This window comes from Chrysochloris asiatica, unplaced genomic scaffold (assembly GCF_000296735.1).
Source record: "Chrysochloris asiatica unplaced genomic scaffold, ChrAsi1.0 scaffold00004, whole genome shotgun sequence".
In the NCBI taxonomy this organism is placed as follows: domain Eukaryota; kingdom Metazoa; phylum Chordata; class Mammalia; order Afrosoricida; family Chrysochloridae; genus Chrysochloris; species Chrysochloris asiatica.
In genome coordinates this window covers 36594630-36622612 of record NW_006408522.1, presented here as the reverse complement: position 1 = coordinate 36622612, position 27983 = coordinate 36594630, and the positions used below count along the sequence as shown (strand labels likewise).

The following is a 27983-nucleotide window of genomic DNA, read 5'->3' as shown; positions in this document are numbered from 1 at the left end:
ATAAATAAATAAAGTTTTATTGGGACACAGTCACCACACCCATTTGTTTCTCGATTTTCTGATTGATTTCATGCTGCACCAGCAGAGTGGAGTCGTTGTGATAGAGACTCTGTAGCCTGTCAAGCCCCCAGTATTTGCTCTCTGGCCCTTAAAGGAAAAGTGTTCTGGTCCCTAGGTAAGGAGGAAATATTTGAATGTGGATGAAATGTGAGGATGGTTCACTGAACTGTTTAGAATAAAGTGAGAGTGTGATCAGTACTTGCCAACGAATTGGATTCTAACTGAATTAGTGCTGCCCTTCCTAGGAATGTGGGAAGACACAGTTAGTTATCTGATAAGAGTAGAAAAAGAGGAACACAGTGTGTCACACAAAATGTCATCTTAAAGCTAGAAATTGCCATTACATTGTGAATGCTAATGGGCCTCATTTTAGAATGAAACATTACTTATTTATATTTTTTAAAGTGAGACTGTAGTGCCATCAGCCAATATGAATGTATTTGTTTTTCCTTTGCCTCAATTTTCTTTCACCTAAAATGTTGATTGTGGCCATATTTATACCAAGAATTCAGAGCTATAATTTATACTTATCTAGCTTATAAATGATTTAGTGGAAGCAGAATCTTCAAGGTTGGAAATTTAAAAGTAAACAAAAAAGGGTTGTAATGAGGGCCGTTACAGTTCTATCGCTGTGGTAGAATCCTGAGGTCCTAGAGCCATGCCCATGTGCTCTTTCCCTCTCAATGTAATTGCCTTGGGACTTACTGATTGTCCACTGGGCATCCAGTACTGGGTCATACCTAAAATTACAGAGTGTCATGACTATGTGACACACCCCAGGCTTGAGAGGGACCACTGTTTTTTTGAGGGAGCTAAAATTAACTTCGTATAATAGTAAAAGAGATTATAGAATAAAGAGTTTTTAATTCCATTTAAGTATTTTCTGTTTTATAATACATGAACCAATAAGTATGATGAGCTGATAAGAAGGGAAAACAGCAGTGTTCATGTGACAGATAATCTTTGAGCACCTGCCTTATGCTCTGGAAATGCAAAATTGTGCAAATATGTGAGGCATACACCATCCCTCCCACAATCTTGATCCTCGGTTGGGTTTGATAATGTGTTGCAATGGGCATACAGGACTCATGACACCATACTCAGAATGATGGGTTTATTAGGTCACAGTTCAGGGTCAGAAATGCTCAGAGCACAGTTGTTCTGCCAATGCTGACAAATGCACATAGGACACTCCATGCCACCATAAACCTCAGTCTGAAGGCACTCGGCTTTAGCCCCAGGGATCAGTAGACCTAGCTCTCCTACCTAAGTGCCTAGAGGCACCCCACTCTACAAGCAAGCTTCCTGCCCAAAGTCACTCAGCTTTACTTGCTCCATGAGCTGGGAAGTCCACTGCTCTGTCTTGCGCTCTGGTTCTTGGTTCTGCTGCTGCTGCTGTCCTCTGCTACTCCTTCAGTGTCATAGCTTTCTGTCCCTGGGTATTGGAGGTTCAATGATCAGAGATCTCAGGTACCAAAGAGTGTGCTCCCTTCCTGGCTCCTCCTTGATGGTAGTAATATCCCCAATCCTGCTTATGAGATGTTTCATTTTATACTGTGTGGCACTGTAGGATCGGCAGTTCAGGCCCACCAGCTACTCCTCAAAAACTCTGTACAGTGTTGGAACCAGCTTGATGGCGTTTAACAATAGAGTTCCGAATTTTTATAATTATGTTTACTCTGTTAATATCTATAGCTGAATTATTTATCTTATCAGTATCTCCTCCCACCTTCTGTTACACAGACCCAGCAGGGCAAAAATGTTTGGTGGCCATTACAGACTGTGGCTAGAAGAGACATTAATAATTCACTGCACCACAGTTAGCATTATCATAGAAGGCATCATCAGCGAGTTGGCACCTAGAAGTGTTGGTACAATTCAGATAATTCAAAAAAAAGCCAGGGGGTTTTCCTAGGCAGCAGGAATAATTATAAAGAACAGAATAAAAAGAATGAAAATGGTATAGACTTCTACAGTAAGATGGCAGAGTAGGCAGACTCAACCAAGCAGACCCTGTGCAACAAAGACATGGGAGACCAAAAGAATCAGTAGGTGACCCTGGAACCATAAGCTAAAGAAGCCAGGACAAAGAGGTGGCTTCAATGTCAGCTAGAAAAGGAAGCTCAACAGGAGCAGCGACAGAGGAAAACAGGCAGGCTGTTAGCTGGTGTGGAGCAGTGCAGCCATCTTGAGCTGTTGAGAGAGGTTCTTGATACAGTGAGCTGCAGGCACAGGACTCAGCTGAAGGTTGGCAGCAAGGGGGTGGGTCTCTCCCTTGTTCCATGCCCTTCTGGTAGCCTTGTGAGTCCCTGCTCTTACCAGCTCAGCAGCCAGTGATACTCCCTTCTGCACAACCTCAGCTCTTCTTGGGGTCAGGTGCCAGGTGTACTACCCCTTTTTGTGGAGGCATATGCTCCACAAACAGTGAACAGAGAACTCGGTTCACACTTCCAGTCTTCGTCACACCCATAACAAGACAGGTAATGAGTGACTGAAAATACACCTACATACAATCATCAATTAAATATAAATACACCCATACCACAATATCTCCAAGAAAACAGTTTCTGCTTACATGAAGAAACAAGATAGTATGCATCAAACAAATGACCAAAATACAGAGTCAGAAAATATAACACCAGAAATGGCATCAGAACTACTTGAAAAATAAATCCAGAAAAATTATATTTAGGTACCTTCAACTGATTGAGAAAAAGACCAAGGAGAACACAGAGAAAACTTTACAAGAATTCAGAACCATACTACAAAAACAAACTCACAGAAGAAATGAAAAATCTTTACGAAAACAGCAGTTAGAAAGTCAGATGAGTAAACTAAGACTTCAGAATAGATAGTACATTGAAAGGGCAAAGAAATAGAATTAAGTCAATGAATGCCAAATTGCTGAACTTGAAGACAAATCTTCTAGATATTCATCTACTAGAGGAACGCTAAGGAGTCCTGGTCTGGCACTTGAGTTAAGGCACTGGACTGCAAGGTCAATTTATACCACAAGGTCGGCAGGTCAAGCTTACCAGGTGCTCCTTGGAAACCCTATATAGGGTCACTGTGAATCAGAACCAACTTGACAGCTCTTAACAACAACAAACAACAGAGGAACAATAAGAAAAAATAATAGAAAAATTCAAAGAAATCTTAAGATTTATGTGGGACACTATCAAGAAGAATAGCTTACAGGTGGTAGGAAGAGACAAGAAAAAAAGAAATTGTTCCAAAGTTGTTAGAAGAAAACTTACCTAGTATCATAAAAAATGAGAAGATAGCCCTTCAAGAAGTTAAACTAACTTCAAGCAGGATAGATCCCAAAAGGAAATCACCAACACATATTATAATCAAACTTTTCAAAATTAAAGACAAGGAAAGAATATTGAGAACAGCTCGGGAAAAACTCAGTTACCTATAAAGGAGAACTAATAAGATTGAGCTCTGATGTCTTAGCAGAAACTGTAGGCATGAAGACAATGTGACATATAAAACTCTGAAAGAAAAAAATTACAACCAAGAATCATAAACCCAGCAAAATTGCTTATCAAATATAACAGCAAAGTTAGGACATTGCCAACTAAACAATAGAATTTATAAAAAAAATACCAGACCAACATTACAAAAAATCCTATAAGGAGTTCTTTGGACAGAGAAATAACAACTGAAGACTAACATACATGACAGTGTCACTTGGATATATTGTTATGGGGCATTGAGTCGGTTCCAGCTCACAGTGACCCTGCATAGGGTTTTGAAAAGTTTGAACCTCTGACCTGTGTGGTAAGCAGTCCAGTTCTTATCCTACAACAAGGATTCCTAAAACAAACCTGTAAGACTGAATATAGTTGTTGTTCAGTGCTGTCGAGTTGATTCCAACCCATAGCGACCCTGTATAGGGTTTCCAAGGAGCAGCTGGTGAACTTGAACCACTGACCTTGTAGTTCAAACAATTTTGCAGTCTGATGCGTTAGCCCACAGCGCCATACTGGAGAACCAGATATACCAATTTGCAACAACAACAAAAAATCCTAGAAAGTAAAAAGAGAGAATAATATATTTACAAAAGTTCCAAATGAAGAGGAAATCAAGTAGATTTTAAGAATAAAATAAAAATAAACCTAACCGTAACCCTAAACCTAGACCAACGCTCCTAGTCCTAGCCCAACCCTAGCACTAACCCTATTGCTGCTGCTGCATGCTATCGAGTCACTTCCCACTCATAATGACCCTGAGTAGGGTTTCCAAGGCTCTAAGTCTTTATGGGAACAGAAAGCCTTTCTCTCACAGAGCAGTTGGTGAATTTGAACTGCTGACCTTGCAGTCACTACACCAGGGCTTCTTACATCAACCCTAGTCCTAACCCTAACCCTAACACTAGCCCTAACCTAGACCTAGCCATAGTCTTAATTCTTATGGTGAAAGGTTGGCAGTTCAAACTCACCAGCCGCTCCTTGTAAACCCTATACAAGGTCGCAGTGGGTTGGAACTGACTCGATGGCATTTAACAACAACAACAACAACCCCCATCCAAAAGAATAAAAAAAAATAAAATGGTGTATGTGTCTCACTGACCAAAGCCGGGATTGTATGACACACAGAAAGGAGGATAAGGGAGTGAACTTAATGGGGGCCTTGGATGCAAAGGGAATGATTTGGATTTGACCTGATTGGGACCACCACCAGGTAGAACTGGGAGATGGTGGAAGGGGTCATTAGCTGAACAGTTAGGAGACATTTCAGAGGCCAAACAGCCTGGACCAGCGAAGTCTGTGGGAAAAGACCTCATCTGATTTTCATCCCTTGGTTGGTCTTTCAAATTAGGAAACTATTACTACAGATTATGCTTGGAAAATAATGACTGGGTTGTTTGTTTGTTTTTTTGCTATCTCCCAACAGGGAATGATTCACCGAGATTTGAAGCCTGTCAACATTTTTTTGGATTCCGATGACCATGTGAAAATAGGTGATTTTGGTTTGGCAACAGACCATCTAGCTTTTGCTGTGAGTATTTTTTAAATTAGAGTGTAATCGAAAAGGTGAAAGTGTTCGTAGACAAAATGTCACTGAGTTCTCTGACCTCTGCCATGTAATCCTCAGCAAATTATAGTCTAAAAGAGCAAGCTGCAAATGATCTCTTAGGCTTTGAGTTGTGACAGTATTATAGTGAACACATTCTACTTGAGAGAAATGAAATGACTGGTTTGTGGATGCTGTTTAGATCAGAGACATACTATATCTTGTGAAATAATTTTATATTCTTGTCTGCCATGCCAGGCACTGGAATAAATGCTTTACACTTAAAGGGTTTTCAGTGGGTTTGGGGAAATGATGTTTAAAAACATAAAACACCAGGAAAATCCATTTTAGAGAAGATGGTCTGGGAAATTCTTGTTCTTCACAACTTTGTATAATAGTTATTGAACATACAAGGCTAAATGTGAGGTGAGAGCAAGAGTGATGTAAGAGTTTGAAGCTAAGAGAACATTTGCACAGGGTTGCAAGGCTCAAGAATGACTGTAAAAAGATCACTGCATATCAGATGGGCCTTAAAGAGTGGGTGGGAGTCCAGAGAAAAGATTAAGGACAGCGTTTACTGGCACCAGGGCAGAGGATATCAGCGAGAAGGAGCAGCCTGAGCTAAGGCCCTGAAATGAGTAGACGTGGGTTGTCTGGAGACCAGCATGTTTCCTGTCTGGTTGACTAAAACTAGGATGTGTAGAGAGCAATGAACAAAGAGGCTGCAAGGCTTTCAGTATCAGATGATGGTTTTATTTAAGAGTCATCATCGTTGTTGTCGTTCTTGTTGTTAAAAGCCGTCAAGTTGGTTCCAATGCAAAGTGACCCTGTATAGATACAAGGTTTCCAAGGAACAACTCATGGGTTTGAACTGCCATCCTTGAGGTTAGCAGTCCAGTACTTGTCTTACAGTGTCACACACAGGACTCTAGACACTAAATTGTTTCTGTCACCAAGGCTGTATTTTCCAACTACTAATCCTCTTTGTTTCCAACCTTCATATTCCAATTGCCAGTAATTATCAATACATCTTGATTACATGTTTGATTAGTTTCACACTGAAGAAATTGCTTGTTGTTGTTGTTGTTAAGTGCTGTCACATGGGCTCTGACTCATAGTAACCCTGTACAGGGTGTCCAAAGAGAGCTGGTCTTCCAGTTATACCTGGTGGTGGTCCCAATCAGGTCAAATCCAAATTATTCCCTTTGGCATCCAAGATCCCCATTAAGTTCACTCCCGTATCCTCCTTTCCATGAGTCACACAATCCTGGCTTTTTTGGTCAGTGAGACACATACACCATTTTTTTTTTTAATTTTGGGTGGGGGTTGTGGTTGTTAAATGCCGTTGAGTCAGTTCCAACCCATCGCAATCCAGGTATAATAGCAAAAAGACGGAGAGCCAAAATGCCCATCAGTGGAAGAATGGATCAATTTTGGTACATACAAACAATGTAATGCTACACAATTGATGAATCTGCAAAACACTTCATAACATGGATGAACTTGGAGAACATTTGTTGTGTTGTTGTTAAGTGCCCTTGAGTCGGTTTCTACTCATAGTGACCCTGTATAGGGTTTCCAAAGAGCAGCTGGTGGGTTTGAACTGCTGACCCTGTGGTTCTCAGTCCAGTGCTCATCCTATAGCACCACACCAGGAGTCCACATTATGCTGAGTGATATTCATTCTATCACAAAAGGATAAATATTGTATGAGACTACTATTGTAAAAACTCAAGAAAGGGTTTTCATGCTAAAAGAGATATTCTTTGATGATTAACAGAGGTGGGAGTTAAGGGAGACTAGTTTACTGGCTAGAGGAGGTTGGTGATGTTTTCCTAGGAGCAGCTAGTGAGTTTGAACCACCAACCTTGTAGTTCAACTGACCTTGCAGTCCAGTACTTATCCTATAACACTACACCAATACATGTTCTGGGTAACAGGGAGGGTAATGTACAAGAAGAGGGAGGTTTGCAGGAGACTGATGAAGACAGTTGAAGACACAGGAAGGTATGCAAGGACTAAAGGGGAGCTCATACACAGCCCTGGCACCAGTGTCCTACAGTTCCATCCGTGGACACAGACACAGGCTGAGCACTATCATACCCACAAATCCCCACTGCTGCAAACGCACCTATGAATCTGATAGAGCATGTTGTTAAGTGCCATCAAGTCGGCTTCAACTCACAACCACCCTGTCTGTATATGGTTTCTGAGGCTTTCAGTCTTCACTGGAGTAGAAATCTTTCTCCCCCCTGCCCCCGCAGAACAGCTGGCAGGCTCAAACTATAGACCTTGTAATTCCCAGTCCAGTGCTTGTCATGTGGAGCTGCCATGCTCCCATGATGGAGCATGTTGTTGTTGTTAAGTGCCATTGAGTTGGTTTCAACACATAGCAATCCTGCATAGGGTTTTCATGGAGCAGCTGGTAAGCTTAAACTGCTGACCTTGTGGTTCAAACCGACTTTGCAGTTCCGCGCAGTAACCCGTAGCGCCACCTATGGATGATGGAGCATGCAGGGGGCAAAATGATGAAAACTTCTTAGTTATCATCTACCATCTCATGGCAATGAGTTGCTGGGCCTGGGGACTCAGGACCATAATCTCTGGGGACACCATTGTCAATTGGTATAACATAGTCCACAAGGACAATGATCAGCATCCTACTTTGGTGAGCAGCATCTGGAATCTCCAAAGCTCATGAGCAGCCATTTTAGGTGCAGCTATCTGTCTCTCCATGTGAGGAAGGAAAAAAGAGTGATGACAATTTGCAGATGCTTGTGAATATCAGTCACTGTGACATTCAGTCCAGAAGACCTAGATGGTACCTGGCTACCACTATCAGAGATGCTGAAAGTGTTCACATTAGAAGGCTACAGATAGAGTGAGGGGAAATGAGGAACTCAAGATTATTTTTTAAAAAGACCAGGCTGTACTGGTCAGTAAAAGACTGGAGGAACTCGAAACTGTGACCCTCGATCACCCTTTAGGTCTGAACAGGAACTCACCCTTGTGACCCAATTTTCAGCCAAGCGGGAGATATGTCTATTGGGGGAGTGGGGGTGGGGGTTCAGGGGGAACCAACACTAGTAAGTTATGCTCACTATGAAATGATTAACCTTTCTACATTCCCGATCAAAAAAACAACATTTACCTAAGAACAAAGTTGAGAAGGGATGGGAAGGAGAGCGGAATAGAAATAGGAACCACAGGGAGAAAGTGGGAAAACTATTGTGGCATGGAGGGGATTGTAATTGTTGAGCTGAAACAAAGTGTTTGATTTGTTGAATGTAAAACTGATTATCTTCTCTTCACTCAATTCACAATGAAAAAAAAAAAAATTTTAATGTATTTCTGTCAACTTTCTACACCAAAAATTTATCTGAAATCTCTGTTGATTTCAGTAGGTTTCTTGTGAGCCTTCTCTTAGTGGGTTGACTAAGCAAACACAATTTTTTGAACTCGATAAAAGCTTTATTATAAGTATTTTTATTCTGTGTAGTATTTTTCATTTAGAAATGGATTAATCTGTTCCTGTAAAATAACAGAACATTTTTATCTGACATTTGGTTGAATTGTGTTTTCAGGCTGATGGCAAACAAGATGACCAGGCAGGAGATCACTTGATTAAATCCGACCCTTCAGGTAAATTCAGAAGAATGGCTAGTTAACTAGTACACTGGAAAGCACAAAGCTTCTTAACCTGAAACCTGTTTTCCATTTGTAAAGATTTTATTCAAAGCAAATTATAATTGTTTTATTTATTGAAAAGAATTATAAAAATGCTTTAATTTTTCCCCTCGCTGTTCTTCAGACCTCTTAGAAATTAATGCTTAAAGTTAGTAGGGTAACTGGTTCTCGTGGGTAGACAAGTTATACTATGTTTAACCCTGAGTGGTAATGTGAGGCTACCTCATGACTGGGTCTGTCTGGGGTCTTCTTCATTTGGTACTGTCCCTCCTCTGCCACAGGAAACACATCCTGTGCGGTAAGCATGATTTCCAATTAACCCTCTTATAAAAAATATGTTGCATTATGTGTTGTGCTTCACTCTTAAGATATCCTTTTTAAAAATAAAAATTTGCCTTATCCAATAAACCTATTGTTGGAAGGCTTTCCTTACTTATCTCTCCACACAGGTCATCTGACTGGGATGGTTGGCACTGCTTTATATGTAAGCCCAGAGGTCCAAGGGAGCACCAGATCAGCGTACAATCAGGTAAAGGAGAAGCCTTTTGGGGAAAAGAGGATGACTCAAGAGTGAGATATAGTAGTTAGTAGTAAGAACAGCAGGATCAGCATTTGGGGTTCAGTCACCCATTGACTCATTCCTTATGTAATTGATCTCACCAAATTATATACATGGAAATGTTGACTTGGCAAATACTGTGTGATCTGTAGTTTTACAACAGTAAAAAAGGAGAGTGGTCACAGCATTGTTTCTGATAGTGAAAAATAACAACGTTTAAAAGGCGAGAACTGGTTAGATTATAGGACCCCCATATGATTGACTTCCATGTGTCATTATGATGTTTTAGAAAAATAACACAATAGTTTTGAACAGTATTCTCATTATATTAAATGACTTAAAGTTACAAACAATAGTGTGGTTCAAGTCTTATAGTATGTACATGTGTATATGTGTACAGGAAAAAGCACAAATAAGATATCAAACATCAGTAGTAAATAACCCTGAGTAACGGAGTTCTGTATACTTTCTATTCTAGGTGCTTTTTCTATATGTTTCTACTTTTCTACAGTCAACATGCTTAGAAAATGGCCTTCTGAGTGTTTGTTTTTAAAACTTCAGAGATCACTGGGGATAATTCAAAAGGCTCTCCTGCTAGTCCTTGAGTCCAAATTCATTTTAAGAGTTTTTCTTGAAAATAATCTATCCCGGCATGGGGTAACCTTGTAAGTCCTCACTGATGGGCCTCTGCAGTAAGCAGTTGACCTTTGCTATTAGCTGCAAATTTGGTTCTATGCTTCACTTTTAAGATGACTAGTGAAGATGCAAAGCACACTTTAATGACAGGTTGGGTTTTCCTTTATCTTTAGCCTTTATTTTCAGTCGTCAGGCAATGTTTAGCCACATCTTTGTATAGCTAAGGACTCCTGGTGTGGCACTGTAGGATAAGCACTGGACTGTGAACCACAAGGTCCATGGTTCAGACCCACCAGAAACTCCTCAGAAACCCCATCAGGGTCACTATAAATGGGAACCAGCTTAATGGCACTACAGCAGCAATAGCAATATAGCTAAACGGTGTAGCTAAACCCGATGCAATTCATTTTTAAGGAAAAGGTTAAGCGAGATCAAGCCAGATATTTTATCATCATCTAAATGTAAAATGTCTCACTCAGCATTGATATGTATACTTTTTTAAGTAAATTACCAAATTTGTCTAATGTGGCTTGTTTTCCATTTATGCAGATTTTATTCCAACTAGCCACGCTCAATCTTATAATTCTATGATAAATTATATTTTGATATCAAGACTCATTAAGTACAATTTCTCCCTCAGAAAGTGGATCTCTTCAGCCTGGGTATTATCTTCTTTGAGATGTCCTATCACCCCATGGTCACAGCCTCAGAAAGGATCTTTGTTCTCAGCCAGCTCAGAGATGTATGTATCACATGTTGTACTGCACACGCTCCCATTAACCTGCATCATCGAGATCAGAATCTAGAGTGTTTTCCTGGGCCTTATAGAGAAGAGACTGTTCTAGTCTAATTTTAGTGAATGACTTGCCAGTCTGATCAGTTATCTCATTTTCAGGAAAACATTTTCTAAGCAGGGGAGTTGTCTCACTTAAGGTCTTAGAAACAAATGTTGGTAGGCAAATATTAAAGACTGCTTCCACTGAGAAGAGGTCTTTTTTCTCTCTCTTCTATATGTCCAGTAAGTGGCAGTCTTCCTCTGCTACACACCTCCAATGATAAGAAACAGTTTTGTTTAGTTTGGGAAATCTTACCTGCAGAAGAGGTCCCTGGATGGCCAGGTGGTTTGTAATTGGCTGCTAACCTAAGGGTGGGATGCCATAGAGAAGAGGCCTGAGGATTTGCTTCTGTAAAGATCCCAGGCAAGAAAATCCCTTGGAGAAGTTCCACTCTGTGACACGTGGGGTTGCCTTGAATCAGAATCAGCTCAATGACAACGACTTTGTTTTTTGTCTACCTGCAGACGATGCTGGCTTATAATTACTTTGTTTTAATTGTTGAGATTTGCTCTTTATTTTAAAACAAAGAGAGAATTTATTGTTTTATTTTTATCAAATCAATACAGTTATTAGCAGAGTGGATGGGTAATAAGGGTAATGAATAAGCAGTCCTAGAAATTAAAGATGACACTTAAATGGACCTGGTGTAGCAGCGTCTAAAGAATGCCACTTGGACCAGAAGTAAGAAGGAACCTGAGAAAACATCAGCCATCCGAATTGGCCATACTTTTTTCACTGAATGGAATTTTTATTTGAGTACTGGGGATTAATCCTTGCCTCTGTTATCGCCCAAAGAAAAGATCTCACTAAAGTGTGTGCAGTTAAATGTGGGCACTGGAAAATGGCATTGAGATTAAAATGGAAAGGAAGGTTAAGGTGAGGATGATAATTTAGGTTCCCATATTCATGAGCAAGAGGAGAACGGAGCCTTCCTCTTTCTTGCTGAACACTGTATAGCACGTGTGTCTATCAGGTTTAATTGTACGTTATAACTAAGAAAACAGTGATTTTCTTTTCCATGCAGTGTGGGCAGCTATATCATATACAAGGATGAGTCAAAAAGTATTGCTACAAAATCATAGACCCCCTTTTTTTAGGCAAAAAAAAAAATCAAAATGTAAAGCTGTTATTTCTCAATATATCCTCCATTTAAGCCTATACACTTCTTTTAACTTGTTGTAAGTTGAGTGAAGGTTTACAGACAAGATCACCAGCTAACATTCAGCAAATCATACACTTTGTTTCCTCTCAATGATTGCAGTTCCCTCCATGCAACTTCCTCCCTGTGGTTACCCATGTACAAATAACCTCTTTCAAACTCATATGTTTATGGTATGTATCAATATTGGGTCTATACATTTCTGAAGGCAGTGTTTCTGACTCGAACCTTTCTCTGAAGAATTCAGCGCAGTTTTGCTATCCTTGAGGGACTCAAACCAGGTTCCTTTTAAATGTTCTTAGAGTTTGGAGAGCAAACAGAAGTCTGAAGGAACATGATCAGAACTATTGGTTGAATGGAGTAAAGTTTCCCAATGAAATTCTCATACAACAGCCCTTGCTACCCTTAAAGAATGAGTAGGTACACTGTATTGATGGGGGAAAAAATTCCTTGGCACAACTTTCCTCACCTTTTTCTCACCAAGGTAGTTTTCAATTATCTTAAAACTTCTTCATAATAAGCCCCTTTGATCATCCTGTGTCCTTTGATAAAGTCCTTCAAAGACTGTCACTGTAACCTTCTCAGCTGACTTCTCATCCTTGAATTTAGCTGGCCCAGCAGATCCCCCTGTTTTTATTGGGCTTTGTTTTAAGGCAACCTGTCAACTTACTGCAAGAATTTATCTCAGCCATCCACCCGTCACAGAGACGTGAGTAAACGTGTTTGTTTGGAATAAACCCGTGCAAGTATGAACTGGAGTCCTGGTGTGGTGCTGTGGGTTAATGCGCCAGACTGCAAAGCCGTTTGAACTGCAAGGTTGACGGTTCAAGCTCACCAGCAGCTCCTCGGAAACCCTATACAGAGTCGCTATGGGTCAGAACGGACTTGATGGCACTTAACAACAACAACAACAACAACATGTATGAACTGGAACCCTAGTAGCAATACTTTCTGACTTACCTTACATAGTTCGAACAGGCAGCAGGTTTCACTCAGTCTTCCCTTGTAAGCAAGTTTGTATTTGTATATTGTATATTCTTGTTTCTGATGAATAAATGCTTGTGGAAGTCTGCCTTGCATTTGCTGATTTTAATGTAATATCCTTTTAGCCCACTTCACCTAAGTTTCCAGAAGACTTCGATGATGGCGAGCACACAAAGCAGGTAGTTTTCTGACAGCTTTCATTACTATGCCTTCACTTTTGGGTTCTAATGACTACTTTCCTTCTTTTTCAATTAGTAATCTTCTGTCACTCATTCTCTTATGGCTTGGGAACAATGCGGAGAAAATATCAAAAGATGAAGCACTTAAATGTTACTAGCCTTGAAATACCCCATAAAAATGCCAAGGGCTGGTACAGAAAATTCACAGCTTGCCGGGTTCTTTTGTGTAGTTCATTGTATTTTTGAAGTGTTATTTGGCCCCTGGCTTTGCTATTGTAAAAGAAAAGAGAGAGTTTTTTTAAGGTTTATTGTTTTTAAAAAAAAAACTAACTAAAAACCTTGGAGCTTGAAGAAGGAAAAATATTTAAACTTATCATTTTTTCTGTTCTGTGGTTGAAGTACCTCAGATTGTGAAGTTGTTTGTTGTTGTTATGTGCTGTGGAGTCAGTCCCAACTCATAGCGACCCTGTACAGGGTTTCCGAAGTTGTAAATCTTTATGGGAGCAGGAAGCCTCATCTTTCTCCCGCGGAACAGCTGGTAGTTTCGAACTGCTAATGGTAAGATTAGCAGCCCGATTCGTAACCACTATGCTACCAGAGCTCCTCAGATTGTGAAGAGAGGGTTGCATTTTCTAGACAATTGGATGCTACAGTATTTTAAAGCAAAAAGTTCTCCACCACACCTTAAATACATGTGTGTGTGAGAGAGAGAAAACCGTGCTGTAGGTTAAGATTGGCTTCTGGCTAATAGGTGCTTCTGGTGTGCCTTCTCTTAGTGCTGATGGTTTGTCTTGGTGGGGCCTTCTTCATTGGTTAATGCCCTTGTCATGTAGTTTAATCCTTAAACTGACTTTTGTTATCAATTTTAATCAGTGCAAAACTTCTTATTTAAGTTATTATCATTAAGAACAGAAACCTGATTAGAACATTAATTTATTATGTCTTGCTTATTGATTATGAATCTGGATGGACATGTAATTAATCTTTCTAGACTCTAATATTCCTCACCCATAAAATAAAGGAATTAAATGCCCTTTATTTGTGTTAGCACTAGCCTTCTGCAATGCATTTATGGCTGTAGGTCCTACTTGTACCTCATTAGTTAAGTAGTTAAGAACCGTTATAAAATACTTTGAGTTTATTTTCTGCTTTTTTTGACAGCTATTATTACTTATATAAACGGAGTCCTTTCTGTGTGTCTATATGTCCTTTCTGTGTGTCTAGAAGTGACCATTTCGTAGCCTGAACGTATAACAAGATCAGTTCTATTCAGTGTTTCCACTTCTAAAGGTATCCTAGGAGTCCCGCTGTAGCACTGGACTCCTAATCACAAGGTCAGCTGTTCAAACCCACCACCAGCCATTCCTCAAAAACCCTGTACAGGGTCGCTATGAGTCAGAACTGACTCCACAGCACTTAACAACAACAACAACAAAGCTATCATAAGGACTTCTGATGGCAAAGTGGGCTAAGCATTTGGGTTGCTAATGTCAGTGTAGTTCAAACCCACCAGCTGCTTCAGGGGAAAAAGATAAGGCTGTCTGCCTCCGAAAAACTTAGTCTTGGAAACCCTATGGAATGGTTCTACTCTGTCTTAGAGGATTGCTCTGAGTCAGAATCAACTCAAAGGCAATGGATTGTTGTTTTTTTCTTAACCTATCTTGACATGTTGCTATTAGGTGCCGTTGAGTTGCTTCAGAATCATAACAACCCTGTAGTTTCCTAGGAGCGACTGGTGAGGTCGGTTTGAACCAACCTTGTGGTTCAAACCAACCTTGCGGTCCAGTGCTTATCCTGCAGCGCCACACCAGCAGTCCATCATGGCATAGGACCTGTATTAAACTAAAAACACAAGAGCATTTATGTTTTTATTTCAGCCTAAGGTAGGGGCAGAGGGTGGGGGAGAATACTTTAATGATGTTTAATTGGAAGGTGAATAAGATTCATCTGTAAACTAAGGTTCTCTAATCTCTTCAATAGTCCTCTAACTAAAACTTCTTAGTATAAATAAGAGAATTAAGAATCATTAAGGAACCTTTCAGAGGTTTAGAATGCTTTCAAATGATCCCCTGCTTAATGAGATGTTAGCTATGAAAGTACAACAAATCAGTAACATAAATGAAGAGAACTCAAGTGAATGGTACCAACAAAAATAACCTAAATGATGAAAATAATAAAAGCAAAATATTTTTTACTGATTTAAGGATTCCCAGTTACTGTGTATATATTGGAGAACTGGCGTGGTGCTGTGGGTTAATGAACTGAGCAGCAAGGTCAGTGTAAACCGCAAGATCGGAGGTTCAGGCTTACCAGCAACTCCTAGAAAACCCTCTACAGGGTCGCTATGAGTTGGAACTGACTTAATGGTGCTTAACAGCAACAACAAAATATATATCATAATTTCTACTAAAATTAGACATCTTAAACTGTTTGTTTTATGTACTTACCTCTTTTTTGCACAGTATTGTGTGTTCTGCTCCATAGTTGTTGAGTTGTTTGTGACAATAAATTATCAAAAAGAATCTCACCCTTTGAGAAATTATTTTTACATTGTTGCACAACTTGGTGTAATAGTCATAAGTGTAGAAAGAAAATGGCAAATTCAGAGGTTTCCAAAATACCAGTTAAAATGCACCAAGTGCTGCACATGTAGTGTCTTTTGTTTGTCTTAAACCATCCACTGACTTGTCAGGCTGAATTCTTGTGTATTTCCACTGTGTCCTATCACTGGTGTGCCTGGGATTCCATACAGAAATCTGTCATCTCCTGGCTGTTGAACCACGACCCAGCCAAGCGGCCCACAGCCACAGAGCTACTGAAGAGCGAGCTGCTGCCCCCACCCCAGATGGAGGAATCGGAGCTGCACGAAGTGCTGCACCACACCCTGGCCAACGTGAACGGGAAGGCTTACCGCACCATGATGGCCCATATCTTCTCCCAGCACATCTCCCCTGCCATCGATTACACCTATGACAGTGACATCCTAAAGGTAGAACTTAGTGGGATCCACTCTTCTAATGGATTATTTAAATGCCTTCAACCTGTAATGTACCGATATCAATGCAAGGATGATAAATTCTTCATCAGAGCGTCATGAAACCCCTATAAGTAAGTGCATGTAACATTTGTGTACATGTAGTCCTGGTGTGGCGCTGTAGGGTGAGCAGTCAACCACAGGGTCACTGGATCAAATTCACCAGCCACTCCAAGGAAACCCTACACAGGGTCTCTGAGTCAGAACTGACTCAACAGCACTTAACAACATTATTCTGGAAAGAAGAGCCACACTTTTAATCATTTACTTAACAGTTCTTAGCACACTTCCTTCCCACTTCTCCCCCTCCTAAAAGATTAAGAAGTGGTGCATCTAGGGATTCGGCCCCTGGCCCAGTGGCCTAGAACCTAAAGCACCCAACCAGTTCAGATTGTAATCAGATAGGAGAGTGGCTCTCAGTGCTGGCTGCATGTGGAACTTTCCTGGGAGGCCTTTGGGCAGTGCAGGTACCCAGGCCCCACATCAGCTCAGTAACTGGATCTCCAGGAATCAATGTTTAAAAACACTTAGGTGGTTTGAGGCATAGCCAGCTATGGGAGCTATCAGCATTTTATTTCTTCAAAACGAAACAGAAGTGGAGGGGAAGGAAAAAAATTTCTCGAATAGAGGTAAATACTGTTAACTGATGGTACATGGAGTGGATTTACAATTGTTGTAATGACACGAAGTGTATAATTTGTTAGATGTGGCACTGATGATCTGTTCCATAAACCTTCACTCAATTCACAATAAAAAGTTTTTTTTTTTTTTAAAAAAAAAGGTCTGAAGCAATATAGCAAAATGTTAAAATTTGATGAATCAGGGTGGTAGGTGTACAGATATTCGTTATATTCTCTATATATGTCTGAATGCTTAGAATATGACATCATTTTAAAAGATAGCGTACCAGAGAGAGTAGTGGTAAGATTTGTGAAATATGAATATCAGTGTAGATTTTAGGAGTCAAACATAGTTTTCTGCTGCCTTTGCTGTTGTTGTTAAGTTCCATCGAGTCAGTTCTGACCCATAGTGACCTTATATAGGGTTTCCAAGGAATGACTGGTAAGCTTGAACCACTGACCTTGTGGTTCAAACCAACTTTGCAGACCAACACATCAACCCACAGCACCACACTAGGACCCCTTTTGCTGCCTAATAATATTAAGAATAAATTTGTAGGATTATATGTGATTTTGGGGAGGTCTTATTACTGAAATGTTATTTCTAAATGTGAAATTATATCATTTTATAATAAAGGAAAATATGAAAAACTCTTCACAAAATATGTAAATTGCACATGCTTTCAGTGGACCTACTTGAATCACTTAAAGTGTGGTTCCCCTCAGGTCTCTTGATCTCATCACAGTGTCCCTGAGAGTCCCAAAAAGAATATTTACATTTGATTAGCTCTCTGAAAACTGTATGTCAGAGTAGATAAGAGTTTAGACTTTGAGCCCTGATTCATTTCCCACTGCTGGAAAGGCAAGCTCTCAAATTCAGAAGTGACATATTGCAAGACCATGGTCTCTTCTTCCCTGAATTTGGTCAAAGTTGGACTGACTTCTCGAGATTTATTTTATGATTCTGAGGATAAGCAATGGGGTGCCTACTGCAAGCATATATTAATACTTTAGGGAATCGCTTTGATTAGGCTTTATCATGACATTTGATTTGGTCATATTTTAGGGCAATTTCTCAATCCATGTAGCCAAGATTCAGCAGCATGTGTGTGAAGCAATTATTCGCATCTTTAAAAGACATGGTATGTGCTTTTTTGTAATAAAGAACTCATTCTTTCTCTAAAGTTGTTTTTTTTTTTCATCATTAGTAAGTAACATTGGTGAATTTGAGTTCAACTTCATTTTACTTTCAAATTCAATTATAAATAATTGATATAATGTGAAGTTCAATTTTATTTTTATATTTCATCTGGATGAGGAGACACTGATCTGAAAATGACAGCCTTGCTACTGAAATACAGCGGGTTTCTGGAATCATAAGTATGCCTAATTAGCCATCATCATAACCCTAGATGAACTCTCCATTAGCAAATTTAGACAATGGTCCAGATTATTTCACTGTGTGAATTGTGTTCATTTTAAGTTGCCTCATAGGAAGAATGAGAACATGATGTTTGGGGGTTGTTGGTTTTTGTTTTGTTTTTTCTAATTTGATATAGGAGCTGTTGAATTGTGTACCCCACTACTGCTTCCCCGAAATAGACAAATATGTGAGCACAATGAAGCCGCCTTGTTCATGGACCACAGTGGGATGTTGGTGATGCTTCCTTTCAACCTGAGGGTAAGGCTGGAGACACTCCATGGCCATCCAGCTGCCATGTACGATCGCAGTGATGGTGTCTGGGTTAAAGGATGACTTCTACCCATCATCTTTTTCTCTAGGTGCATATTCTAAATGCCACCTTTAAGAACATAATTCTTAAGAGTGTTCTTTGGCTGAGAACAGTATTAGAATTTAGTAAATGTTTGACTCTACATTCGACCACCTTGCTATACACAAGTGCTTATGGCTCTACAAGCCAGAAGCCTGCATTCTCACTCCTCAGTGTTTAGCTCCACAGGTAGCCACATAAAGAAGTGGCCTTTCTTTCTTACTTTCCTAGAGAGACCTTCAGTAACACCTTAATATATCCATGTCTGTGTGCTCGTGAGTTGGTTCCAACTCATGGCATGTTAGTGGCTAAAACAATTACATACGTGTATCAGCAAGTATCTCTGCTCATTTGGTGTAAGGTGTTTGCTTGCTTCTGCCCTCCCAAAACTCTCTTTGACAACAGAGTTCTTTTTATGATTATTGTTACCATTGTAGCAGTATATACACAACAAAACCTTCGCCACGTCCGCAGTTTTCACATGTCCAATCCAGCCACCCTGCCCATACTCCCCATGCTGCACAACCATCACCACTAGCCTTCGAAATCCTTTTTCCCTCTCTCTCCTTTCTTTTTGTTTTATTTATCTTTTTTATCCCCTTCTTTCCCTTCCTTTCTTTCTGTGGGAAAGTTCCCAATGGTTTGACTTAATCCAGACAAATAAATATGCATGTTTTCCCTTCCAGTACATGGAAAAAAAGATTCAATTATTCTTTTTTTTCCTACTTTTCTTTTTAGCAGTCTTCACTGTCACCCAAGTAGTACATGTCTAAGTCTCCCTTCCCTCCCACTCCTGGTAACCATCATAGAATGTTTATTATAGAATGAAAGCCTTTTATTGATGCTTTACAGTAGTGGCCTCATATATTTGTCCCTTTGGGACCAAGGAATTTCACTCAGTATAATGTCCTCTGGGGTCCTTCATGTAATACAGATTAATCATTGTTCTTAAGTGTTGTGTAATATTCCATTATGTGTAGGTACCAAAGTTTGTTCAACCATACATCTGCTGGTGGGCATCTAGGCTATCTCCTTCTTTTGACAGCAGTGTTCTTGCCAATCACCCCATTCACTTAGTGCTGGCTGCTGACAGGCTCATCTGTAACTTGTACAGTAGACTGGAAGGAAACAAGCAATGCATATACAGACAAGGATTTCATTCTCCTAACATATAGAAAGAACTTACAAATTAATCCCTTTCTTTTTTCTTAAGAAACAAACCCAAAAAAGAAAAATATGCAAAGGATACAACCAGGCTTGTGCAGAAGAAAAGTATATGACTGATAAACACCTGCAAAGATAGTCAGCCTCATTAATAAGGAAACACAAATCAACTTCACACGTCAGACTGGCAAAAATATTTAATAACACTAGGCAAGGGCATAGGACATTAGGTACCTTCCTACATTGCTGATGGGAATGTAAATTGTAACATGAAACTATTTCATAAAATGAAAAATTTTAAATGCACATACCCTTTGGGCTAACAGTCCCACTTTGAGAAATTTATCCAAAGAAACAAAAACATATTAGTATATAAATGTTCAAGGATCTTTCTTGCAGCGTTAATGTAGTGGTCAAAACAGAAAATTCAGCATGTTTAGCAATAGAAAAATTGCTTGATAATTTTAGCACATCAGTTGTTGTTGTTGTTGTGAAGTGCCGTCGAGTCGGTTCCGACCCATAGCGACCCTGTACAGGGTTTCCAAGGGTGTAAATCTTTACGGGAGTAGAAAGCCTCATCTTTCTCCCGCGGAGCGGCTGGTAGTTTCGAACTGCTGACCTTAAGGTTCGCAGCCCAATTCGTAACCACTACGCTACCAGAGTATTAGGTATTAATCAGCTATTAAGAAAAATATCTAGATGTATGTTTCATAGAGATCAAACATATATACATAATTAAATATATAAATATAGATAGATCCATATCTATATTTGATATGTAGGAACTTCTATAGTAGCTGGAAAAAAGTAAATTTCAAAGGAATATCTCATTCCCTATTTTTGTTATAAAGAAAGAAAAAATTTGCAAGATGGTGGACTAGGCAGATGTACTTCATAGACCCTCTCAACAAAGATATGAGAGCCCAAATAAAACAGACACAGATGAAAATTCTGGAGCCCCGAACTCCAGAGGAAAGGTTAAAGAAGTGGGTTGAGTGTTTGCTGGGAGGAGAATCTGAGCAGGAACAGTGAGAGAGGGAGACTGACTGGTGAACAGCCAGCTAGACATGGTGCAACCATCTTGTGAGGAGTTTTGGTGACAAAAGGTGGCCAGGGGAAAGTGCAATTCCTTCTTTTTCCCCATGCTCCCCTGGTGACCAGAGGTGTGACCAGCCCCCATTCTCATCCATCCCCAGCTTAGACCCTGCTCTCCAGGAGTCAGTGTGAGGCAGGAGCTGGGTACACTGCTTTAGTGGCCCTCTTTGATGTGGAGATTCAGGCAGGCTCAACTCCAGGCCTACAGAGCCCACAGAGCCACCAGACCAACATGTAACCAGACACTCTGGTCCCAACTGCCTTGTGGTCTTAACAGACACTGAAACCAACTCCATCAAGGATCTCCACAAACTACTTCTGGATTGAGTACCCTGAATATAGATAATACCGAGGCCAATAGGAACTCCATCCAGAGCCAGGAACTCCACTGTCACATCCCTCCCACACCCACCTCTTAAGTGTTTTGGCTTGCAGGAGCCCCCAGAGTTTACTTCTCTCCAAGCCCAACAGCTACACTGTTGTTTTTTTTTAGGTTTTGGGGTGGGTTTTTTTTCCTTTTCTTGTATCATTATTTTTGCTTAATTCTCCTCTTTCTTCTTTCCATTCTCTTGAATTTTATCCTTTCTGTCTCTACTGTTGTTTTTCCCTTTTTTCTTCTGTTTATCATTTCCCCTCTTCTTTTTTACCTCCTTTTGATCTTTCTTTACTACTCCCTACTCTCATTCTCTTATCATCTTCCCTCTCCCTGGTTTCTAAGTTCTTTTTTAAAAATTTATTTTATTTTCTCTCTTGTTCTTCTCTTCTGTGGCTCCATTTTCCTATCCCTCTTTTCTGTTCTTACTTGTTTTCTTTAATTTATTACTTTTATTTTCTCTTCTTTTTCTCTTCTATAGCTTCATTTCCCTGTCTCTCTTTTGTCTTTATAGTTTTAATATTCTTTTTTTCTGGTTGCTGCCTATTTTTTATTTTTCTCTTTATTATTTTCCCTTTTCATTGTTGGTTCCTTGTGTGCTTCTTCTCTTTTGTTTTTGTATGTGTGTGTGTGTGAAGTGTTTTCTCTTTCCCATCTAACAGGAGACAACAACCATGTCCATACAGCCCAGCAACAATCATACCCTCTGCAGCTCCACCCACTGAGCAAAAGCCAATACCACCCCCAATACCAACTGATTAATAATAGACAATACCAGTCAAACCCACCCTAAGCTGAGGTTCACAAATGACAAACAAGAATGCTGTACATGCTTCCATTCTCTAACTTCACCCACAAGAGATAGTTGGTGAGAGCGTAAGAATACACCAACATACAATCATAAGTTAAATACAAGTACAAAAACACCATAATGCCCTGGAGATAATAGAAAATTTTAGCTCACATAAAGAGAATAGCTGAAATAAATGACCATAATGCAGAGCAGGAAAATGTTTCTAAGGAATAAAAGATAACTGAAAAAGAATTCAAAAGAATGACGCTTGAATACCTTCAAAGAATTGATAGAAAGATAAAGGAAAGCAAGGCAAACACAATAAAAACTTTAGAAGAATTCAGGAAAACACTATAAGAACATGCAATCAAAATAAATGCAAATTTTGAAACAATACAAAATCTGCAATTAGAAATCCAAAAGATAAATACTAAGGTCTCAGCAATGGACTACACTGAAAGGGCGAAAGAGTAGATTTGGAGCAATGGAAACCCAAATTCAAAGTGAGCTTGAAAATAAATATCTCAGTACTAGTACACTAGAAAAACAATCAGGAAAATGAAGAAAATCCAAAGAAAGCTTAAGATAAGAAGAGGTTTTCCATGAAGAAGAAAAACGTGTGGGTGATCAGAATTCCAGAATGGGAAGAGACAATAAAAAGCACAGAGAAAATTGTCCAAGACTTGTTGGAGAAAACTTCCCTAACATGAAAGACAAGAAGATAAGCATACAAGAAGCTGAACAAATCCCAAACAGGATAGATCCCTACAGAAAAACACCAAGACATATCATAGTCAAACTTTCCAAAGTCAAAGCCAAGGAAAGAATCATGAGAGCAGCTTAGGAAAAACAAAAGGTTACCTACGTAGTTTTGATTTCTCAGCAGAAACCAAGCAGGCAAGAAGGCAATGGAATGACATAAAATCTGAAAGAAAAATATTGACAACCAAGAATCATATACCCAGCAAAGCTGGCCCTCACAATAGCAAAATTAGGACATTTCCTGATAAACAGAAATGAAAGGAATTTGTAATCACCAGACCACCTTTAAAAAAAATGCTAAAGATTTTCTTTGAGCTGACATTAATAACAGCAGACAACAACCTGAGATTACCATACATGACAACACCACACCAGGACTCCAATCCAGATAAGGTGTTGCTGTTAAGTGCTGTCAAGTCATTTCTGACCCATAGCAACCCTGTATAAGGCTTCCAAGGAGCAGCTGGTGAGCGTGAACCACCGACTCTGCGGTTCAAACAGACCTTGCAGTTCAGCACATTAACCCGCAGTGCTACACCAGGACTCCGTACTTAAAATTGGATCCATAGTCTCTAAGCAGAGTCATGGTGTGAAGCTGCAGAATAATGCACTGGACTGCAAGGTCAGCAGTTGAAACCTCACCAGCCACTCCTTGGAAATCATATACAGGGTCACTATAAACCGGAACCGAATTGACAGCACTCAGCAACCAGAATAACAAGAACAACATTCTCTAAATATTGGAAGTGGATAAACATAAGTGCAAATATATAAATATCAGTTTTCTTTTCTGTGGGCTACACAAATACAAATAAATAAAATGCTCTTTGAGAATTTGACCCATTAGGTAATGATGTTATATCAAATCTCCTAGGATAATCTAATAAGAGTTTATTTTATTACTTATTAGTACTCCTGGTGTGGCATTATAGGTATGGCACATAAGCACTGGACTGCTAACCCACCATCCGCTCACACCTCAGAAATTTACGTAGGCCTGCTATGAGTTAGAACTGACTCGATGGCACTTAACATCAGCAACAAGTATTTTGCTTAAGAGATAATGTAGGAAAACTGGGAAATTCACTGTAGAAAATAATATCCATGTGGGTCCTATTACCATAAATGACACTTTTCAAAATTATCACGGTAGATTTTAGTTTTGATTTGCATGTTTTTAATTTGCATAATAGAAATTTGGCAGAGTCTGTTTCATTTGAAGAAAGGAGCTTTAAAGTAAAGTGCTTCATACCACTCCACTTTTAAACATGGATTTTTCTCAAATTTGAAAACCTAAGCAATGCCACTGTGAGTTAGAGAGTCTCAAGTGTACTGCCGACAAAGCACTCAGGAACATTTTAGAAACTGTGAGAAACCCAATGAATTGTAAACACTAAAAGGGTGGAATTTATGGTATGTGAACTATGTCTCAATAAAATTGTGTGTTTTTTTGCTTAAGTATGGTAGTTGGCATATCTTGGAATTAATCTTTAAAACTTTATCTTTCAGGTTCCTTTTGCAAGATATGTGGCAAGAAATAATATAATGAATTTAAAACGGTAAGAAATAATGGGGACTCCCGTTTAGTGACTGTGGGAAAGAAAGCAAAATGGATGTTTTCCCTTCTGTGATCCTACACAGTAAAGATTTCTGGATTCAAAGTCTTGAACTTGGAATATCGTCAGAAGCCCAGCTCCCGTATCACATTCTGTCAGGTGACTAGGGCTGTCAGCCTCCTCTTTAGAAGAAATGTCACCGTTGAGTTCCCTCTATTGCATGCCTCCTAAATGTCCCCAAGCCACATCACTAATGATTCTCACAAATGGCTGCCTGTAAAAACATCTGGCTGTTCTTGATCACAGATGGCCCCTTTTAAAATTTAATTGGAGGGACAAATGGCGAATGGTCTCTGTGTGAACACTGCCTACAAGGTAAGTGAACAAAAGCTACTGTAGAGAAGTGGAGTAAACCCAGCATGAACATTGAACACTGAGGACCCACAGGCACTTAGCTTTGGAAAAAGGTTTTCTGCACATTTAAATACCACAGGAGTCAAATACTGTGGTCTTTGTATACTGAGAAGTATTGTTGTCAAGGAGGCACCCTACTTCAAAGCTCTTTTCATCAGATGAAATCAAAGCTCTTTATGGGCTTTTGTTTCCAGCCACAACTGAGCAATTCAGCGTCATGGGCCTGTGGTCTGGGTATCCCTGTGTAGAAAGTAAACACTTAAGGTGAAGTTATATTTGTGTAAGCCGTCTCTTTTCGAAGAATTAGACCTCATAGTGTAATAGTGGTGAACCTGGGCCTTAGAACATGTATCACAAGGCAAGGGTGCTCTGGGGTAATTCTCTCTTTAACCCTGGCCCATCAGACCACTAACTGTTTCCATCTTTGTTTCTTTTGTCTGACAATTTCTTATATATATTTGTTTGCAATAAGTAATGATCTTTGAAATCTGGCTTTCTCTCTCTAGATACTGTATAGAACGTGTGTTCAGACCTCGCAAGTTAGACCGAATTCATCCCAAAGAACTTCTGGAATGTGCATTTGATATTGTCACGTCTACCACCAACAGCTCTCTGCCCACTGCTGAGATCATTTTCACTATCTATGAAATCATCCAAGAGTTTCCAGTGCTCCAGGTTCCTTGCCATATTTTAATATCCTTAGCTCCTTCCTCCCTACATCCCTGCAGTCCTTCACCACATGTGGTGGAAAGCACCACTACAGAGCTGCTTCTCCATGTGGGCAACTGAAAACATTTGATGATGTTGCCTTTGAAGTTAACCTCAGGCTCTTATCTCCACTTTCACAGGAACTGGTTTTGTTTTTGTGTGTGTGTGTGTTCTCTGTGGTTTGGAAGGAAGGTTGTTGTTTCTCTACCCATACTTCCAAAATGCAAGAAACCACGCTTAGATTCCTACTGAACTGTTTGTAGCACCTTCCGACTCTGTTTAGAAGCTTCGCTTTTCATCATGTGTTTGCACACTTCCAGCACCTCTGTTTATTCTAGGCAGACATTCCCTCTGCATCCCGCAAACATGCTACTGTTGCTAGAAGTCACAGGGTTGCTTTGCCGCGAAGCTCTTTTTCTCTGTAGCCAGTGTTTTAAGCCCTTTCCCCCCAGGAAGCCTGGTGCACCTTCATTGATTGATTGTCACCCGTGATTCTCAGTGCTTACTGCACTTGATATGAATCATCCATATTTCACCACGAGTTGTATTAGTTGGGTTCTCCAAATTAGAGTATGTTCTCTTTCAGGGCAGAGTCCACATGTGTATTCTTCCTGTATGCCCCCATGTACTGCACTTAGCACACAGCTGTCTCTTCATCTGAATGCACAATTGGACATAAGTGTTCATTAACCTGTGAGGCAAAAATCATAGTAACTACTAGTCCAACAAACTGACCTCACCCTCTTTGAAATCTGTCAACTCCCTCATGCTTTCTAACATAAATGAAGGCCAGGCAGCACATTTTTTATACATATAATGGAGTATTAAATCATATTATCAGTGTCTTTATAAATCTGATCTTTATTTGTCTTTGGAGGTTGGAAACATTGCATATAAACTTACAGGTATATTTTAGCACCATCTGTAGTATGTATTGCTAATGATGTTGGTTGTTGTTCCAAATCATAGCAACCCTAGATAGGAGTTCTGAGGCGTGGTTGGTAGGATTGAACCGCTGACCTTGAAGCTAGCAGTCCAGTGCTTATCCTACAGCACCACACCAGGGCTCCTTGCTAACAATAAAATGTACAAAACAACCATTGTAAGTTTGGGTCATTGTAATTGGAGTGTGTCCTAAGGACTACCTGTATCCTAAAATTCAATCTTATCAGTGTATTAGGGTGGTAAGAGTCCAGGTTTGAACATGTAGCTATATTGCTTTTATAATGAAAATCATAACTTTTTTTTCTGTATCCTAGGAAAGAAATTATAGTATCCACTTGAACCATACCACATTATTGAAAGCTATACTCTTACACTGTGGGATCCCAGAAGATAAACTTGGTCAAGTCTACATTATTCTGTATGATGTCGTGGTAAGCACTTACTCTGACTTGATGCTGAAGAAAAATAATTCATGGTTATTTTCAGACTGATAGAGTCATAAAACTATTTTTGTCAAGTCTAGGTTTGTTTGCTCCCCCCGACCACCCCCATGCCCCCGTAAGAATAAAGGAAATTAAAAAAAAAAAAAAGAATAAAGGGAATCTTCTGTCTGCATTAAACTAAATGCAGGAAATGGGTAAGCCACAAATGATCCATCAGTTGGTAGCTACTTAATACAACCAAAACCCATTGCCATCAAGTCAGTTCCCACTCAGAGCAACTCTATAGGACAGTTGAACTGCCCAAAGGCTTTCTAAGGCTGTCGTCTTTATGACATCAAACTGCTGCGTCTTTCTCCCGCAGAGCTGCTGGTGGGCTTGAACCTCCAACCTATCAGTTAACAAGTACTGAACCACTTCACCTCCAGAGCTCTTTAGTTATTAATAAGCATTTTAAAATCTAGAATTCAACCTGGGTTATTACTCTAATCACTGTGCCATATAATCCAGCTCTCTCTCACCTGGTCTTATCTGTTCTTTGAGTTTCTTTAAAGTAGCCCAGGAATATACTAACTCAGAGCATTTGTGTGTTCATGCAGAGTTCAACATGAAAGAAGCCATGGTGGCACAGTGGGTTAAGCATTGTGTTGCTAACTGAAAGGTCAACAGTTCAAATCCACCAGCTGCTGTATGGGAGAAAGACATGGCCGTCTGTTTCTGTAAAGCTTCACAGCCCCAGAAACCCAATGGAGCAGTTCCATTCTGCTCTACAGGGTCACTATGAGTCAGAATCGACTCAATGGCAGTGCGTCTTGCTTTCGTTTGGTATATTTGACATGCAAGAAGCTGCACATATTTAAAGTACAGTTGAATATGATTTGCATAAAACCATCAGTAAAAGTAATGACCCTATCCAGAATTCAAAATAGTGAGTTGAGAGTGTAACTATTTCCCATGTTGATTTAAAGTAAAAAAAACCAACTGGTTCTCTTAACACTTGTTTATTTGCTTAACAACTATTTTTTGAACCCTTATTCTGTTCTAAGCCCTAACCTATTACTATCCTCCAGGGTTTGGGGGTTTGTTTTTTTAAGTGTAACTTCTGATTCAAATGGATTGAACTATCTTATTTAATATCTAAGTTCTTCACTAAACTACTTCTTGAGGCAAAAACTCATTTAGTAA

At 39.7% G+C, this 27983-nt stretch overlaps 1 protein-coding gene across 1 annotated transcript in view; it reads left to right on the top strand.

Moving 5' to 3' along the window:
- The window catches only part of EIF2AK4 (eukaryotic translation initiation factor 2 alpha kinase 4), a 123037-nt gene that overhangs the window by 69628 nt on the left and 25426 nt on the right, over positions 1–27983 (top strand). Inside the window, exons 16-26 of the mRNA XM_006831781.1 lie at positions 4963–5067; positions 8667–8724; positions 9219–9298; positions 10605–10706; positions 13069–13122; positions 15875–16111; positions 17843–17918; positions 18336–18457; positions 24245–24294; positions 25212–25380; positions 26673–26789. Coding sequence (XP_006831844.1) covers positions 4963–5067; positions 8667–8724; positions 9219–9298; positions 10605–10706; positions 13069–13122; positions 15875–16111; positions 17843–17918; positions 18336–18457; positions 24245–24294; positions 25212–25380; positions 26673–26789 — 1170 coding nt within the window. The remainder of the gene's footprint in view (positions 1–4962; positions 5068–8666; positions 8725–9218; positions 9299–10604; positions 10707–13068; positions 13123–15874; positions 16112–17842; positions 17919–18335; positions 18458–24244; positions 24295–25211; positions 25381–26672; positions 26790–27983) is intronic.